At 44.1% G+C, this 15,971-nt stretch overlaps 1 protein-coding gene across 1 annotated transcript in view; it reads left to right on the top strand.

The window, feature by feature from the left end:
• PPP2R5A (protein phosphatase 2 regulatory subunit B'alpha) overlaps positions 1 to 15,971 on the top strand; it is a 92,008-nt gene that overhangs the window by 68,088 nt on the left and 7,949 nt on the right. Inside the window, exon 8 of the mRNA XM_048843122.2 lies at positions 8,793 to 8,846. Within this exon, the coding sequence (XP_048699079.1) occupies positions 8,793 to 8,846 (54 nt within the window). The remainder of the gene's footprint in view (positions 1 to 8,792; positions 8,847 to 15,971) is intronic.

The raw sequence follows: 15,971 nt of genomic DNA, 5'->3' as shown, positions 1-15,971 counted from the left end.
AACAGGAAGTGCCAGCAGTTCTGCTCCTTCCAAAATCACAGCCCGGGATCAAGCACGGATGCGTTCCTCCTCCCATAGGGAGGTTGTCTCATATATGCCTTTCCACCCGTACTGCTCGATCACAAGGTACTCCTCAAGATCCGGAGGGAACGAGTTCAGGTCATATTGATAGCTCCAACCTGGCCCGCTAGCACTGGTATACATCTCTCCTAGATGTGTCCGTGGAAGCTCCAGTGACCCTGCCGCTCTTCCTGGACCTTCTGACAGAAAATCACGGTTGTCTCCAACATACAAACCTCGGGTCGCTGCACCTCACGGCGCGGAAGCTCCATGGTTGAATCTGGTGGAGGTTTCCTGTTCAGACCAGGTTAGACAAATCCTCCTTGGCAGCAGGAAACCCTCTACAGGAGCTACCTACCTTGCCAAGTGGAAGAGATTTTCAATCTGGTCGGCACAGCACCATTCGTTCCCAATGCTCGCCTCATTGCCACTTATTCTGGACTACCTCCTCCATCTGAAGCAGCAAGGGCTCTCAGTGTTGTCAATAAGGGTTCACTTGGTTGCTATCTTGGCCTTCCACTCAGACACGGAGGGCCACTCTGTCTTTGCTAACCTAATGGTCAGCCGGTTTCTAAAAGGTCTCAACAGGTTATACCCTCAAGCCCGGAAACCTGTCTTGGCTCAGGACCTCAATTTGGTCCTTTCTAGACTCATAGGACCGCCCTTTGAACCCTTGGCGTTGTGCTTCCTGCTCTACCTCTCTTACAAGGTTGCGTTCCTGAGAGCGATAACCTCGGCCAGGAGGGTGTCTGAACTTAAGGCCCTAACATCAGAGCCCCCTTACACCGCAGTCTGAGCCCCGAACGGTTCAGCTCAGACCTCATCCTGCTTTCCTACCGAAGGTTGTATCACAGTTTCACATTAACCAGGACATCTTTCTCCCGGTATTCTACCCTAAGCCGCATTCCAGCAGCAGGGAGCAGAGACTTCACTCCCTGGATGTCCTCAGGGCGGTAGCCTTTTATACTGAGAGAACGAAGCCATTCAGAAAATTGGTCCAGTTATTCGTGGCCGTGACGGACAAAATGAAAGGTCTGCCTGTGTCGTCGCAACGCATTTCATCATGGATCATGTCCTGCATTCGTGAGTGCTACATCGTGGCGGGGGTTCCTGCACCTCCAATCTCTGCTCACTCCACCAGGGCGCAGGCTTCATCAACAGTGTTCCTGGCCCAGATTCCCACTAAGGAAATCTGCAGAGTGACAACGTGGTCCTCTGTTCATAATTTCACCATGCACTATGCAATTATGCAGCAGGCCAGAGACGATGCGGCCTTTGGACGAGCAGTGCTCCAGTCAGTGGACAACTCCAACCCCACCTCCTGAACTTGGACTTATGAGTCACCTGATTGGAATTGATGTGAACAAGCACGCGAAAAAGAAAAAACGGTTACTCACCTTCTCGTAACTGTTGTTCTTTGAGATGTGTTGTTCATGTCCATTCCAATACCCACCCTCCTACCCCTCTGTTGTAGTAGCCGTCAAGAAGGAACTGAGGGGGTGGCGGGTCTGTAGGGCCCTTTATTGGGCGCCGTGAAGGCGTGACACCAGGGGGCTCCCAGACCAACCGCACGGATGCTGCTGGGGAATAATCTTCCGGCTACTGTGCATGTGCGTGTGCACACACCTGTTTGGAATGGACATGGACAATACATCTCGAAGAACAACAGTTACAAGAAGGAGAGTAACCGTTTTTTGTATGGGCTTAAGCAGTTCAGATAAAGCTGCTCTACTCTGCCTAATAAATATTGTACATTTAAAAAATATATTAAAGCAGTGATATATAATAGCTTTTTGGATCTGTTACAAATTATGTAGCTCTAATGTTAATTATGGAGTGCCAGTTTCAATTCCATAGTTAAGATTGAGTTCTGTTTTTGCAGGGATTCAACCTCTTTCTTATATTTTGAAAAATACAGCGTATCTTCCCCAAACTTTGTGAATTTACAAATAAATCTGATAATTTAGTTTTATGGCTATTTAAAAACAGGCTCCTTTAAGCTAGTATCTGTTAGTCTTTCCTTTGTCCTGAATGATATGAAAATAATAGGAACTTCAGATATCCTGTGTATTTAATTTCCTGAAATCTTGGGCTTAGACTATATCTGAAGACCTTAGGTTGTAATTAAGCTAAATGGTTAACAATTTGTTTACAATTTGAATCAAATTGTTTATACAGGCTACAGGTAGGGTCAGCTCAACAGCTGAGGTAACTCTTTAATTGGGTCATTGGGCATCAGAGGTAATTTAACCAATCACCATTCCTCAATAGCTGATTGGCACGCAACAGGTCCGTTGGTTGTAAGCACGGGGACTGGACACGTCAAGTTAGTAGACTACTGTGCCAAAATGTCCCTACTTTTTAAAGGTTCCATGACTGCCAGCTATTTTGACATCAGTGCCTGAAAGACACTCTGTGGTACTAGTGCCTCAGCTGTGATGTACACTGAAGTAGCACTGCCGGGGAAGTGAGGCAGGAGCATAGGCAAAGCTTTTAAAAGTACAGGGACATTGGGACACTCAGACTGGGCTCTCCTGCCCATCCTTTCAAATAGTGCCAGTCTTTGTAATATAGCCCTCTAAAGCAATAAGTCACTTGCAAATTAAGGGATAGATTCACCAGTACACTTTGGCTGCTTTGTACTGTTCTGGCAAAGTAGCTGTAAATCTGGGTTAGCTACCTAGTGCACTCTGACTGCCTTATGTTTAGGGGCCTACCAAATTCACAGACATGAAAAACGCATCACAGACCATGAAATCTGGTCTTTTGTGTGCTTTTACCTTATGCTATACCGGGGTCAGCAACCTTTGAGAAGTGGCGTGCCAAGTATTCATTAATTTAAGGTTTCACATTTACATCCCCCGACAGAACCCCAGACTGGCAGTGGGCTGAGTGGGGCCAGCGGCCAGGACCCCAGCTGGCATGGGGCCGGGCAGCTGGAACCCTAGACCAGCAGCGAGGTGAGCGGGGCCGGCAGCTGGTATCCCGGGCCGGCGGCAGGCTGAGTGGGGCCGATGGCCGGGACCCCGGCTGACAAGGGGCCGGCGGCCGGAACCCCAGTCTGTCAGTGGGCTGAGCGGGGTGGTGGACAGAACTCCAGACTGGCAGCGATTCACCTGCTGCCAGTCTGGGGTTCCACCGGCTCCTGCCAGCCGGGGTCCCGGCCGCTGGACCCGCTCAGCCCGCTTCCAGCCTGGGGTTCCGTTCACTCAGGCCTGCAGCCAAGACCCCGGCTGGCAAGGGGCTGGCGACCAGAACTCCAGACCATGAGGGGCTAAGCGGGGCTGGCGGACGGAACCCCAGACTGGCAGTGGGCTGAGCGGCTCAGCCTGCTGCCAGTCTAGGGTTCCGTCTGCAGGCTCCTGCCAGCTGGGGTCCCGACCCCGCTCAGCCCGCTGCCGGTGTGGGGTTCCGTTCACCCAGGCAGGCAGCGGGCTGAGTTGGGTCAGCAGCTGGGACCCTGGCTGGCAGCAGCGTGCCAGTAAAAATCAGTTTGCGTGCTGCCTTTGGCACGCGTGCCGCCAGTTGCCAACCCCTGTACCATACGGATTTCACTGGGGAGACCAGCGTTTCCCAAAGTGGGGGTCCTACCCAAAACGGAGTTGGGGGAGGAGTCACAAGGTTATTTTAGGGGCTTCGTGGTATTGCCACCCTTGCTTCTGCATTGCCTTCAGAGCTGGGTGGCCAGAGAGTGGCAGCTACTGACTGAGGGCCCAGCTCTGCAGGCAGCAGTGCAGAGGTAAGGGTGGCAATACCATGCCAGGCCATCCTTATTTCTGTGCTGCTGCTGGCGGCAGCTCTGCCTTAAGAGCTGTGCTCCCAACCAGCAGCCACCGCTCTCCAGCTACCCAGCTCCGAAGGCAGTGCCAGAAGCAGTGCAGACGTAAGGGTAGTCGTACCGCAGGCCCCCCCCCCACAATAACCTTGCGACCCCGCCTTCCCCCCCACAACTCCTTTTTGGGTCAGGACCTCTACAATACAACACTGTGACATTTCAGATTTAAATAGCTGAAATCATGAAATTTAAGATTTTTAAAATCCTATGACCATTAAATTGACCAAAATGGACTGTGAATTTGGTAGGGCCCTACTTATGTTGCACTGGTGAATATGTCCTTACAAGTTAGAATTTAAAAACATAGTTTAAGGTTGAAGCTGTGTTTCTTCAAATAATTGGAAATCTCACATGGCAATATTCTAATTGGGCTTCTTGTTTCGTGTTCATATATGAAAACATTTAATTAAAAAAAACTAAAGAAATTTCCAGCCAAAAACTATGTTAAAATGGAGGTAATGTTGAGAGTATGTATCAACAATTTAAGGGTAAAAAACAACATTAGAGATGTTATAATTATCCCAAAATCGAGCATTACAAAGCCAGGAAATTCAGAATTAAGGTTACACTTAAAAGAAATCCAAACATATTAACTATGGAAATGCACAATTAAGATACTCAGCGGGAACTGTGTCTAATCGTTTTAATCAAATCTGGGATTTCAAACACTAAAATGCCTTTGTCATAGTTACGTGGTTATTGCATGGTATCAATATACAACAGAATTAGTTGTTTGAATGTGTTAACTGGACGCTTCTATACCTTGAAATCAGTGTTGCAGAGAGAAAAGGTGGGTGAGCTTTCAAGTTTACACAGAGCTCTTCTCCAGATCTGGGAAATGTACTCAGTGTCACAGCTAAACACAAGGTGGAACAGATTGTTTAGCATAAGTAGTTGAACAGTACCTTGAAATATGTGTTAAGCTGGAGTGGTCTGTTAACACCTCTTCAGTCACAGGCTGGGGTGGGGGGTTGAAGGAAAGGTGGGGAGGAGGAGCAGGTAGCTGGGGTGGGGTGGAGTTGGAGGGTTACAGATTGTTGTAATAAGGCAAAAATCCAGTCTCTCTATTCAGTCCATGATTTTTTAGTTTCTAGCAAAGTTATGAAGTTAAGTTCCCAGGCTCGTCTTTTGAAAGTATTGTGCAGGTTTCCTGATGAGGACTGATAGGTCAGATATAGCGTGTTCGCTTTGTGAAAAGTGTTCACCCACAGGTGATGTGGTGTTTTTGTCTGTCTTTTGTGATTTTTCTTGTGTGAGTTCGTTCAAGTGCATAGTGATTGTCTGGTTTCACCCACGTAGTCGTTATTGTGGAATTTAGTGCACTGGATGAGGTACACCACATTATGATAGACATGTGTAGTTCCCATGAATCTTGAAAGGTGTGTTGTGGAGGGTTTGATCATTGCAGCAGTGGAGATATGTCTTCAGATTTTGCATCTGTTCTGGCAGGGTCTGGTGTTGCTTTGAGTTGTTGTGTCCTGGTCTGTGGGGAGCTTGCTTCTGATGATGAGCTTGGAGAGGTTGGGGGGTTGTTTGAAGGCCAGAAAAGAGGGTTCAGGTAAGATTGGTTTCAGGATGGGGTCTCTATAGAGTATGGGTTGTAGTTATTTGATACTTTTTTTTAAGTACATCAGAAGCAGGAAGCCTGCTAAACAACCACTGGGGCCACTGAAAGATGCAAATGTGAAAAGAGCACTCAAGGACGATAAGGCCATTGCGGAGAAACTAAATGAATTCTTTGCATTGGTCTTCACAGCTGAGGATGTGATTGGCTCAGGTTTGGGATTCCCTTTCTTTTTAGGTGACAAATCTGAGGAACTGTCCCAGATTGAGGTGTCATTAGAGGAGGTTTTGGAACAAATTGATAAACTAAACAGTAGTAAGTCACCAGGACCAGATGGTATTCACCCAGAAGTTCTGAAGGAACTCAAATATGAAATTGCAGGACTACTAACTGTAGTTTGTAACCTATCATTTAAATCAGCTTCTGTACCAAATGACTGGAGGATGGCTAACGTGATGCCAATTTTTAAAAAGGGATCCAGAGGTAATCCCAGCGATTACAGGCCAGAAAGCCTGACTTCAGTACTGGGCAAACTGGTTGAAACTATAGTAAAGAACAAAATTGTCAGACACATAGATGAACATAATTTGTTGGGGAAGAGTCAACATGGTTTTTGTAAAGGGAAATCATGCCTCACCAGTGTAGTATAATTCTTTGAGGGGGTCAACAAGCATGTGACAAGGGGGATCCAGTGGATACAGTGTACTTAGGTTTTCAGAAAGACTTTGACAAGGTCCCTCACCAAAGCTCTTAAGCAAAGTAAGCTGTCATGGAATAAAAGGGAAGTCCTCTCATGGATTGGTAACTGGTTAAAAGATAAGAAACAAAGGGTAGGAATAAATGGTCAGTATTCAGAATGGAGAGAGGTAAATAGTGGTGTCCCCCATGGGTCTGTACTGGGACCAGTCCTATTCAACATATTCATAAATGATCTGGAAAAAGGGGTAAACAGTTAGGTGGCAAAATTTGCAGATAATACAAATCTACTCAAGATAGTTAAGTCCCAAGCAGATTGTGAAGAGCTACAAAAGGACCTCACCAAACTGGGTGACTGGGCATCAAAATGGCAGATGAAATTCAATGTTGATAAATGCAAAGTAATGTACACTGGAAAACATAATCCCAACTCTACATCTAAAATGATGGGGTCTAAATTAGCTGTTACCACTCAAGAAAGAGATCTTGGAGTCGTTGTGGATAGTTCTCTGAAAACATCCACTCAGTGTGCATCGGCAGTCAAAAAAGCAAACAGAATGTAAGGAATAATTAAGAAAGGGATCGATAATAAGACAGAAAATATCATATTGCTTCTGTATAAATCCATGGTACACCCACCTCTTGAGTACTGCTTGTAAATGTGATTGCCCCATCTCAAAAAAGATGGAATTCCAATATTGGAATTGGTAAAGGTTCAGAAAAGGGCAACAAAAATGATTGGGGTATGGAACGGCTTCCATATGAGGAGAGCTTAATTAGACTGGGACTTTTCAGTCTGGAAAAGAGATGACTAAGGGGAATATGACAGAGGTCTATAAAATCATGACTGGTGTGGAGAAAATAAATAAGTGTTGTTTACTTCTCACAACACAAGAACTAGGAGACACCAAATGAAATGAATAGGCATCAGGTTTAAAACAAACAAAAGGAAGCATTTTTTCACACAACGCACAGTCAACCTATGGAACTCCTTGCCAGAGGATGTTGTGAAGGCCAAGATCGTTCTTCAAAAAAGAACTAGATAAATTCATGGAGGATAGGTCCATGAATGGCTATTAGCCAAGATGGGCAGGGATGGTGTACCCTAATCTGTTTTCCAGAAGCTGGGAATGGGCAACGGGATGGATCACTTGATGACTACCTGTTCTGTTCATTCCCTCTGGGGCACCTGGCATTGGCCACTGCTGGAAGACAGGATACTGGGCTACATGGATCTTTGGTCTGACCCACTATGGCTGTTCTTTTGTTCTTATACCCCATATTGATTCCAGTGTTGGGTGGCTGTAGGTGACAACTAGGGGTGTGTGGTCAGAGGAGGCTTGTGTTGAAGGCAGTTTTGAGTGTGCTAAGATATATATCCTGGACCTTCTTGTAGGAACATATTCTGTGGTATCTGAGTTCTTGACTGTAGATAACAGATTTCTTGGTGTGTTTGGGGTGGGCACTGGATCTATGAAGGTAGGTGTGGGATGATCCTTTGGTTTCTTATATGTAGTTGTCTGTAGGGTTCCATTGTTGACTCTGATTGTATTGTCAAGGAAGTTGATGCTAGTGTGGGTGTGTTCCAGAGAGAGTTTATTGGATGGGTTTTGGTTGTTGAAGTTACGGTGGATATCTGTGAGGCAGTTTAAGTTGTCTGTCCAGAGGACCAGAAAAAGGACACTCCACAAAAAATAAGACAGAAACGCTGTATCTCCTGTGGGCGACCGCTCTTCACAAAGCGATCACGCTGTATCTGACCTGTCAGTCCTCATCCTCAAAGGAAACTTGCATGACACTTTCAAAAAATGAGCCTGGGAGCTTAAACTCATAACTTTAGTAAACACTAAAAATTATGGACTGAATAGACACACTGGATTTTGAGGGTTTATTACAACAATCTATAACTAACAACCTCCACCTCCCCACCCAGCTTCCAACTGGTGTTAACGGGCCACTTCACCTTGAATGGTCCCTTGAAATATGTGTTAATTACTTATGCTAAACAATCTTTTCCACCTTGTATTTAGCTGTGACATTGAGTTCTCTTCCCAGAACTGAAGAAGAGCTCTGTGTATTAAGCTCAAAAGCTTGTTTCTCTCACCAACAGAAGTTTGTCAATTAAAAGATATTACCTCACCCACCTCATTTCCTAGATTTCCAGTTTCCTAGATTTTACCATTAAATTGGTGATCTGTATTCTCAACCTTAATTCAGCGTTAACCTAACTTTTGGGCTAGCAATAGTTTTGAATGTGCATGACGTTGAAACACAGCTTATTTGTAATTGAGGAGCTGAAGTCAAGAAAAGACTGTTTGTCTAAATGCTGAATCTGCATTACAGCAATCAAATCTCCTGGTTAATAAAAAATGAAGCCTTTTCTAGGATAAGAAACTAAGCCTCCAGACATACTGAAGGCTTTTAAAAGATACAATAGTTTGAAATATATTTAGTTTTTTTAGTTAAATTTAGCTATATCCTTCACTTAGGAAGAAAAATTAAAAAGGCCTACATCTGATAAGGCTAAGATATTTTGCTGATTAAAGTGCTTCCATTATCATTTGTGATATTTAGTTATGTTGTGTTGTCTTAATAGTGTCAATTAAAAATAGTTAAACTGTATTACTTACATTTTAGCTGGCCTATTGTGTTGTACAGTTCCTGGAAAAAGATACGACATTAACAGAACCAGTAAGTATTTTTCAACTGAGTATTTTATTTTTGTATTTCCCGTCTGAACTAAAATGTGTCAGTGCAACTCGCACATCAGTGATAGCATTATTTGCCAATGCTAATTTTAAGTAATTAACTGTAGACACTTCAGGAAAAATTAGGGTTTGTATATCCAGGACACTTGCCAAAAAAGAGAAATAATGTTTGATTTTGAAAGCACAGCTATATCTATTGGTAATAACTTGTGACAAAAATGGGAATATAGAATAGAAAATAGTTACATTGCTGAGATCATGTGACTGACCTCAGTATAGGGAAAAGATCCTCAGTGTTCTTGGCCATGCCTTCCCAGTTAGTTGATCAGAAATTAGATTTTTCTGTCCAACTGGAAATTCTGATATTTTAACACTTTGTTTTCATCCCTAACTGGGACAAAAAGTAAAAATATTGAAATGTTTCATGGAATGAAAGATCCTGAAAAACTTTGAAACACAAAATCTTGAAATCTTCATTTCAAGAAAATGAAATCTGGTTACCAGGTGTCCAGTTTTCAACTGGAACACCCGGTTGTAAAGGGATTCTGGTGGTCCAGTCAGCACCGCTGCCTGAGTCCACTTGGCAGTGCCGCACAGGCTCCCTGCTAGCCTCTGCACCGTGCGGCTCCCAGGAAGCATCTGGCATGTCCCCCACTCCGGCTCCTATGCATCGGGGCAGCCAAGGGGCTCTGCACGAGGCCCCTGCCCCAAGTGCTGCCCCCGCAGGTCCCATTGGCCGGGAACTGCGGGGGTGCCGCCTGCGGATGGGGCAGCGCTGCCTGGCTGTGCCTCTGTGTAGGAGCCAGAGGGGGGACATGCTGGTTTCTTCCGGGAGCTGCTTGAGGTAAGCGCTGCCCGGAGCGTTCACTCCTCTCCACCCCCCTTTCCCCTCCCCGCCTTGATCCCCCTCCTGCCCTCTGAACCCCTCAGTCTCCGCCTGGAGTACCCTCCTATACCCCAAACCCCTCATCCCAAGCCCCACCCCAGAGTCTGCACCCCGAGCTGGAGCCCTTACACCCCAGCCCAGAGCCCCTTCCCACACCCTGAACCCCTCATTTCTGGCTCCACCCCGGAACCCACACCCCCAGCTGCAGCCCTCCCCCACCACAGACCCCTGAGCCAGCCTGGTGAAAATGAGCGAGGGAGGGTGGGGAGAGCGAGTGACAGAGGGAGGGGGACATGTTAGGAGGAGGGGCGGGGCAGGGGGTGGGACAAGGGTGCTCAGTTTTGTGCGAGTAGAAAGTTGGCAACCCTATCTGGTGACATTCTAAATAGAGCAGGCACTAGGCATAAACAGACTAAGAAATTGCGTAGGGCCTCGAGCACCTCAAGAGGGTCTCCTATTCACTCTTCATTATAAGAAGTTGCCTGTTTACTGTGTGGGGGCCCCCACAAAAATATTCCATCTTAAGATCAGTCCCCAAGAGCCTAGTACCTGCTCTGATTCCAAAATCAAAATGTTTTGTTTGAGGTCAGTGCAACATTTAACTGTCTGAGCAGCCAGAGTGCCTCCTGGGAGTTGCAGTTCAGGTGCCTTTCTCCCCCATTCTCCTCTATGGGCCTGGCCAGACTCCCTCTCCCATGATATGCAGCAGCAGGTCAGCCAACAAACTGAAATGTTTCGATTTGGGATGATCTGATCCAAAACAAAATTTTCTTGTTTTTCCCCAGTGGAAAATTGATTTTTTTGTATAAAACTGAAATTTTCCCACCAAAAAAATTCAATGTTGTTGAAACCGCTTTATTTTTAAAACAGAAAATTACTGACCAGCTCTATCTACTGACCAGTGCAGGATTGTTGTTTACTTGGTCAGTTAGGCTTGGTTTTTCTCAGTAAAAGAAAAATGAATCGTGTTTAGACAATAATATTGACATGTACACAGCAAATATTCTTTAGATATGGTTGTGTAGGTGCCCCAAAAAGTTGGAGCAAATGACAAAAGTTAGAACTTCTTGGCATATAAGAATGTATGGATACAAACTGTAATCCAGAATCCAAACTTTAAAAAAAAGTTGTCTCTGACCTTATGATTGAAGAAAACCTTGAAAACATGCAAAACAGTTTGCAAATCAATGCAGTGTTGTCTTCCTGGGTCTACAGTCAGACTGAAACAATAACTCAAGAAGAGGTGTGAACTGCCTTATTCAGATCAATGGATAATGTCTGTTTTGGGGGGATAGCTCAGTGGTTTGGGCATTGGCCTGCTAAACCCTGGGATGTGAGTTCAATTCTTGAGGGAGCCATTTAGGGATATGGGGCAAAAATCTGTTGGATGATTTAATTGGTTCTGCTTTAAGCAGTGGGTTGGATTACATGATCTCCTGAGGTCCCTTCCAACCATCATATTGTATGATTCGATATCTCACGGAAGACAGGGCTTGCAGCAGGCCCTGACTGCAGCCCTAGGCTCCAGGTAGCCCTGCTAGCCAGACTACACTGTCATTCGCTTTGCTCCACAGGTGCAAGCCACATTCCAGTTCTGGTTCCCCAACTCCCTGCTGTCTGTTTCCACAGAACAGTGCAGAGAGCATGCACTACAATCCAATTCACTCCTCATTGTGGGAAAAGTTTTAAAGCAAGAAGCAGCTGTAGGCAGGTCCCAGCAAGGCAAAGAGATTGAAAACAAAGTATCAGGCACCTGGCTTCAACATAATGTCAAATTTCGGTGGCAAAAATGTTCAATTCCATGGCCAGACAATCTACAGGACTCTGTGTGTGTCTACACTGGAATTCAACACCTGGTGACGTTTGGGCTTGGAGCATCCCAGGCCTGAACGTCTGCTCCACAATCAAACAGCCCCGTGAGCCTGAGTCGGCAAACACAGGCCAGCTGCAAGTGTTGAATTTCAGTGTAGATGTACCCTGAGCTGAATGGAGCAGTTTACTCCTTTTGAAGATTTATTTCAGGTTCTTTGTATATTCAGCAAGACAACATTGGCTTACACTTTTGCAGCCATTAGGGCTAGAAATACATTAAAAAGCTGAGATTCTGGAGCACAGTTTTTCAGAAGTGGGATCACAAGGTCCTGGATCTAGATGACAGAATTGTGCAACAGCTTAAAGGAGAAAGAGATCAGAAATATAAAGCAACTTTGAAAGGTTACAAATCTCCACAGTAGATGAAGCAGCACAAAAACCCAGTAACTTCCATCATGTTATACTGTTGCTTTCAATTCATGTCCTGCCGTTGTCAAAGAATGTGCACACGTGTAACACAGGGCAGAATTTAGCCCAGTGATCAAAATAATTTTAACTAGATTTTAAAGATGCATGAGTCTGAACAGAATCCAGCTCAATCTGCTAGCAAGAATAAAACGTAGTTAAAAACTTACTCTTACTGCTTTAAATAAGCAAATATGATTTTGACTGAACATGTGGAACAGATACATTAAGTGAGAAGACCCTATTTTTGCATAAAACTGTATTTTAAATTGAAAATTGTGCATATGCAGTGATCCACTTTCCTAAACAAAGTACTGTCATTTTCTTTTATTTTTTTTTTTAAATTGTTACGGCAAAGTTATAATAAAACATTAACATACTACATCATAAATTAGTTATTACTTAGGATCAGGTTAATATTCAAAGCACCTAGCAGAAGATTCTGGCTTGCTGGCTGGGGACCCTTCCTCTCCTGAGTACACTAAAAAGGTGACTAAATTTCTGAATACCTATCCTCTGGTGCTTCTCATGTTTACGTACTTGGTGTGAAAGCTTTTCCATTACAAAGACAGTCTATATTTTACTATACCACAAATCCATAGGTGAAGTCACATTTTTCCAGTATTATGCAATACAAAATCTTGCTGCTAACAATAAAAAAAAATTAATTTGTCAGTTTGTTTAAAGTTAAGATCCTTTACTGGACCATTTTGTAAGCAGTTCAGGGGATCTCTAGGAAGCTGGCATTTTCTTATAAAATGAATCTCTAATAATTTCCTCCCAAAACCATCTTATACCTCAATACAACTACCACGTGCAAGTATGCTCCCTTTTCTGTGCATCCCCTCCAACAGAGTATGTCCTGAATAGCAAAAATATGATGGGAGTCTGGAGTCAATGCCATCTATACAATAATTTATAAACATTTTCTTTGTGAGCTACACAAATTGAAGATGTATATCCCCTTTCCCATGCAGAGACCCACTCGATCTAGATCAATTTCTTTGTCCAAATCCCTCTCCCATCTTTTCATCTGGGTTGTTTTCCTAGCAATATCTTTTTCAATCAAAACTGTAGTTATCTTATAAATTAAACCTTTTGTTCCAGCTTGCTCCCAAATCAACTCCTCCAGTGTGGTTAAAACTCTCAATAGTGTGACACATCGCCTTCATATTGGTGCACATAACAAAATTCATGTGGTGGGGGTGGGGCCGAGGGGATTGGAGTGTGGGAGGGGGCTTGGGGCTGTGGGTTGGGGTGTGGGGGTGTGGTGAGGGCTCTGGGTGGGGGTGCAGGCTCTGGGGTGGGGCCAGGGATGAGGGGTTTGAGGTGCAGGCTGCCCTGGGGCTGCGGTGGGGGGAGAGGACTCCCCCCAGCCCTTTCTCGCCGCAGCAGCTCCAGGCTATGGGAGGGGCTCCTCTCCACTGGCCACAGCAAGTCCGGGGCAGGTCCCTGTTGGGGCTGGCGGGGAGGGGCACCACTCCCTGCTGCGGCAGGTCTGAGGGAATTTAGGTTGTCTTGTATCCAAATTAACAACATAATGCAAGTTGATAACTTAATTGGTTGTTAATATAGTAAATCACAGTGTTTTAAAATCATGTGCTTCAAAGAGCCATAGGAGACAGTTTGAGTGTCACTGCGCTGTAGTCTTGACACTTCAGGAATGCTTGGTTCTGTGAGCAGCAAGCTCGATACACAATTCCTATAAATAATGGGGATTGTCCAACAGGTACATATGGCTGTAGTTGAACCCCTGTGAAGTCTAAAGCAGCTGTCAAGATTGGACTATCCAAATTTCGTAAATGCTTTGTCTAGTGTGAGCACTAAGTCAAATGTTTGTATGCTAGCCTTAGTAAATAGACTTTTGGGGTTTTAGGATTGTTTGAAGAAAACATTTAAACAGTAATACTTAAGCAGCACTTTTTTAAAATATGCAGTCCATGTTAAGTAACTGGTTCCTGTTCTTTGTAGGCTTCCTTAGCATTGTAATTTCTAGGCATGGGTATCTAGTTGATGCATACTTGAAAAATAAAAAAAGCTGTTTCTTTATGCAGCTGGAGTTCTTTGAAGGTCATATCCCCATAGGGACACACCTAACTTCCTTACTTCTTAGGCCTGGATATGACACATTTACTCATTCCAGCTGAGAAAGAAGATATTTAAAGATACTAAATGACACAATTAAGTGTCCTTAACACTTTGATTCCAGGAAATGATGGAAACTTTAGACTCTTTAGTTAACCCTTAGTTTCATGCACCTGAGGACTTGAGCTTAATGAATTCATACTCCAAGTAGAGGTGCAAATAGTAATTTCTCACTATTCTGTTTTGTTTGGCAAATGTTAACTGTCTGAAAATATTATCTGTTTTTCTCTTGCATTGCTCAGGTGGTTTTGTGCCTGGGGAGGCAGTCAGGAGAATAAGTTATTATGCTTGTAAATTTTCAGTTATGTAACCAAGAAACCAAAGTCTCAGCATAATTATATAATTAAGAAACTAAGCTGTAAGCTAATTAAGCAACAGAAAAATTACCAAGACTTCATTTTAAGAAAATGTATTTATGTAAATAAACTGCTTAACACTGTAAATCCAGCAAAACTGGGACAGCTAGTTTTAATAAGCGTGACTCCCTTTCCATGCCTCTTGAGTGTGGTGGGAAAGCAGATAAATGGAAACCAATGAAGATCTGTGTGAAGGAAAATCAGAGGTTAGTCTCAGTAAAATTTAGGAGTTTAATTTTTTTTTTTTTTTTTTGGTATTGTCTTTACTGTTCCCACTCTGGAAAAGTAGCAGATGAGCTCAGAATCCTCTAAAAAGTAATGCCATTTGGACTAGTACCTTGCAAGATCGCCCTTAAAGTTCATTTCAGCACTTCAGGTTGCAGGATTGTAAACCCATTTGGTTTGGCTAAGACCCCTCATTTCTTTACCAAGTGTCTGACAGTGATGGCTGCTTGTTTCAGGAGTCATGTTGTCCATGTCTGCCCTTTCTAGGTGGCTGATTATTGGGTAAGTTTACACAGCCCACAGAAGTGAGCCTCCCAGGCTGGGTTGATAGACTTGGGCTGGCACGGCTTGCACTCGTGCTCTAAAAATAGCTTTTATGTAGACAGTGCTTTGAAGTTGCAGGTTGGGGTGCAGCTCAGGCTCTGAAGCCCACCCCCATTCCCTAAGCTTCCCATTAAGGCTGGTCTTCACAAGGGAACTATTGTTCTCTGTATATAACTTGCTTCCTTTTCATGAATCTGAACTTGGGACTTTCCTGGTTGATACTGTGATCATGTTCACTCTCAATCACTTTTCATTGAAGTGATACTCAGTTCTGCAACAGCAGCATGTGCTTCCCTCCTACAATGAGGGCTTTAATAGACCTTCAAAGTCAGAGGCTATGGTAATGTTGAAAATATGAACCAGTGCAGCGATACATGCCAGACTATCTGAATAGCTCTAAGAGATGTGACCTGCCCTGTTTCATCTCAAACAAGGTCATATAGACTTAGTGGTTGCTGAATTTGGCATTTTTCCAAGATAACTTGGAAGTTAGCCTTTTTTGTCATACACCGTCCTCTTCCCTTATGAGAAGAGAAGAGGGAACATCCTGTGCTCTGACAATCCCTCTGCCACAAAGCTCCTGAGTTTGGCCAGACCAGAGGACTGGGTTTAAGGCCTCTTACATCTGTCTCCATTAGTCCCTTTTTCACACATCTTGGAATGCTTGCTTTTGCTTTATATGTTACAATCTGAACTAGTTCTTGCTGCTGCTGAAACTATCCTTCCATGGAAAAATCTCTGTCTGTATTTACCCAAAATACATATTTCTTAGTGATCTGGTCCACATCTGTTTTCTGTGGTACTGTCTATTTTAGGGACTTAAAATTACTAACTTTCCCATTGAGGTCGTAGGACAGTTTTCTCTGTACTACCTCTGCCTGAGTGTTGCAGTGAG

The sequence above is a fragment of the Caretta caretta genome, chromosome 3 (assembly GCF_965140235.1).
Source record: "Caretta caretta isolate rCarCar2 chromosome 3, rCarCar1.hap1, whole genome shotgun sequence".
NCBI lineage: Eukaryota > Metazoa > Chordata > Testudines > Cheloniidae > Caretta > Caretta caretta.
The sequence above is the reverse complement of the archived record's forward strand: the minus strand, read 5'-3'. Positions and strand labels throughout refer to the sequence as shown.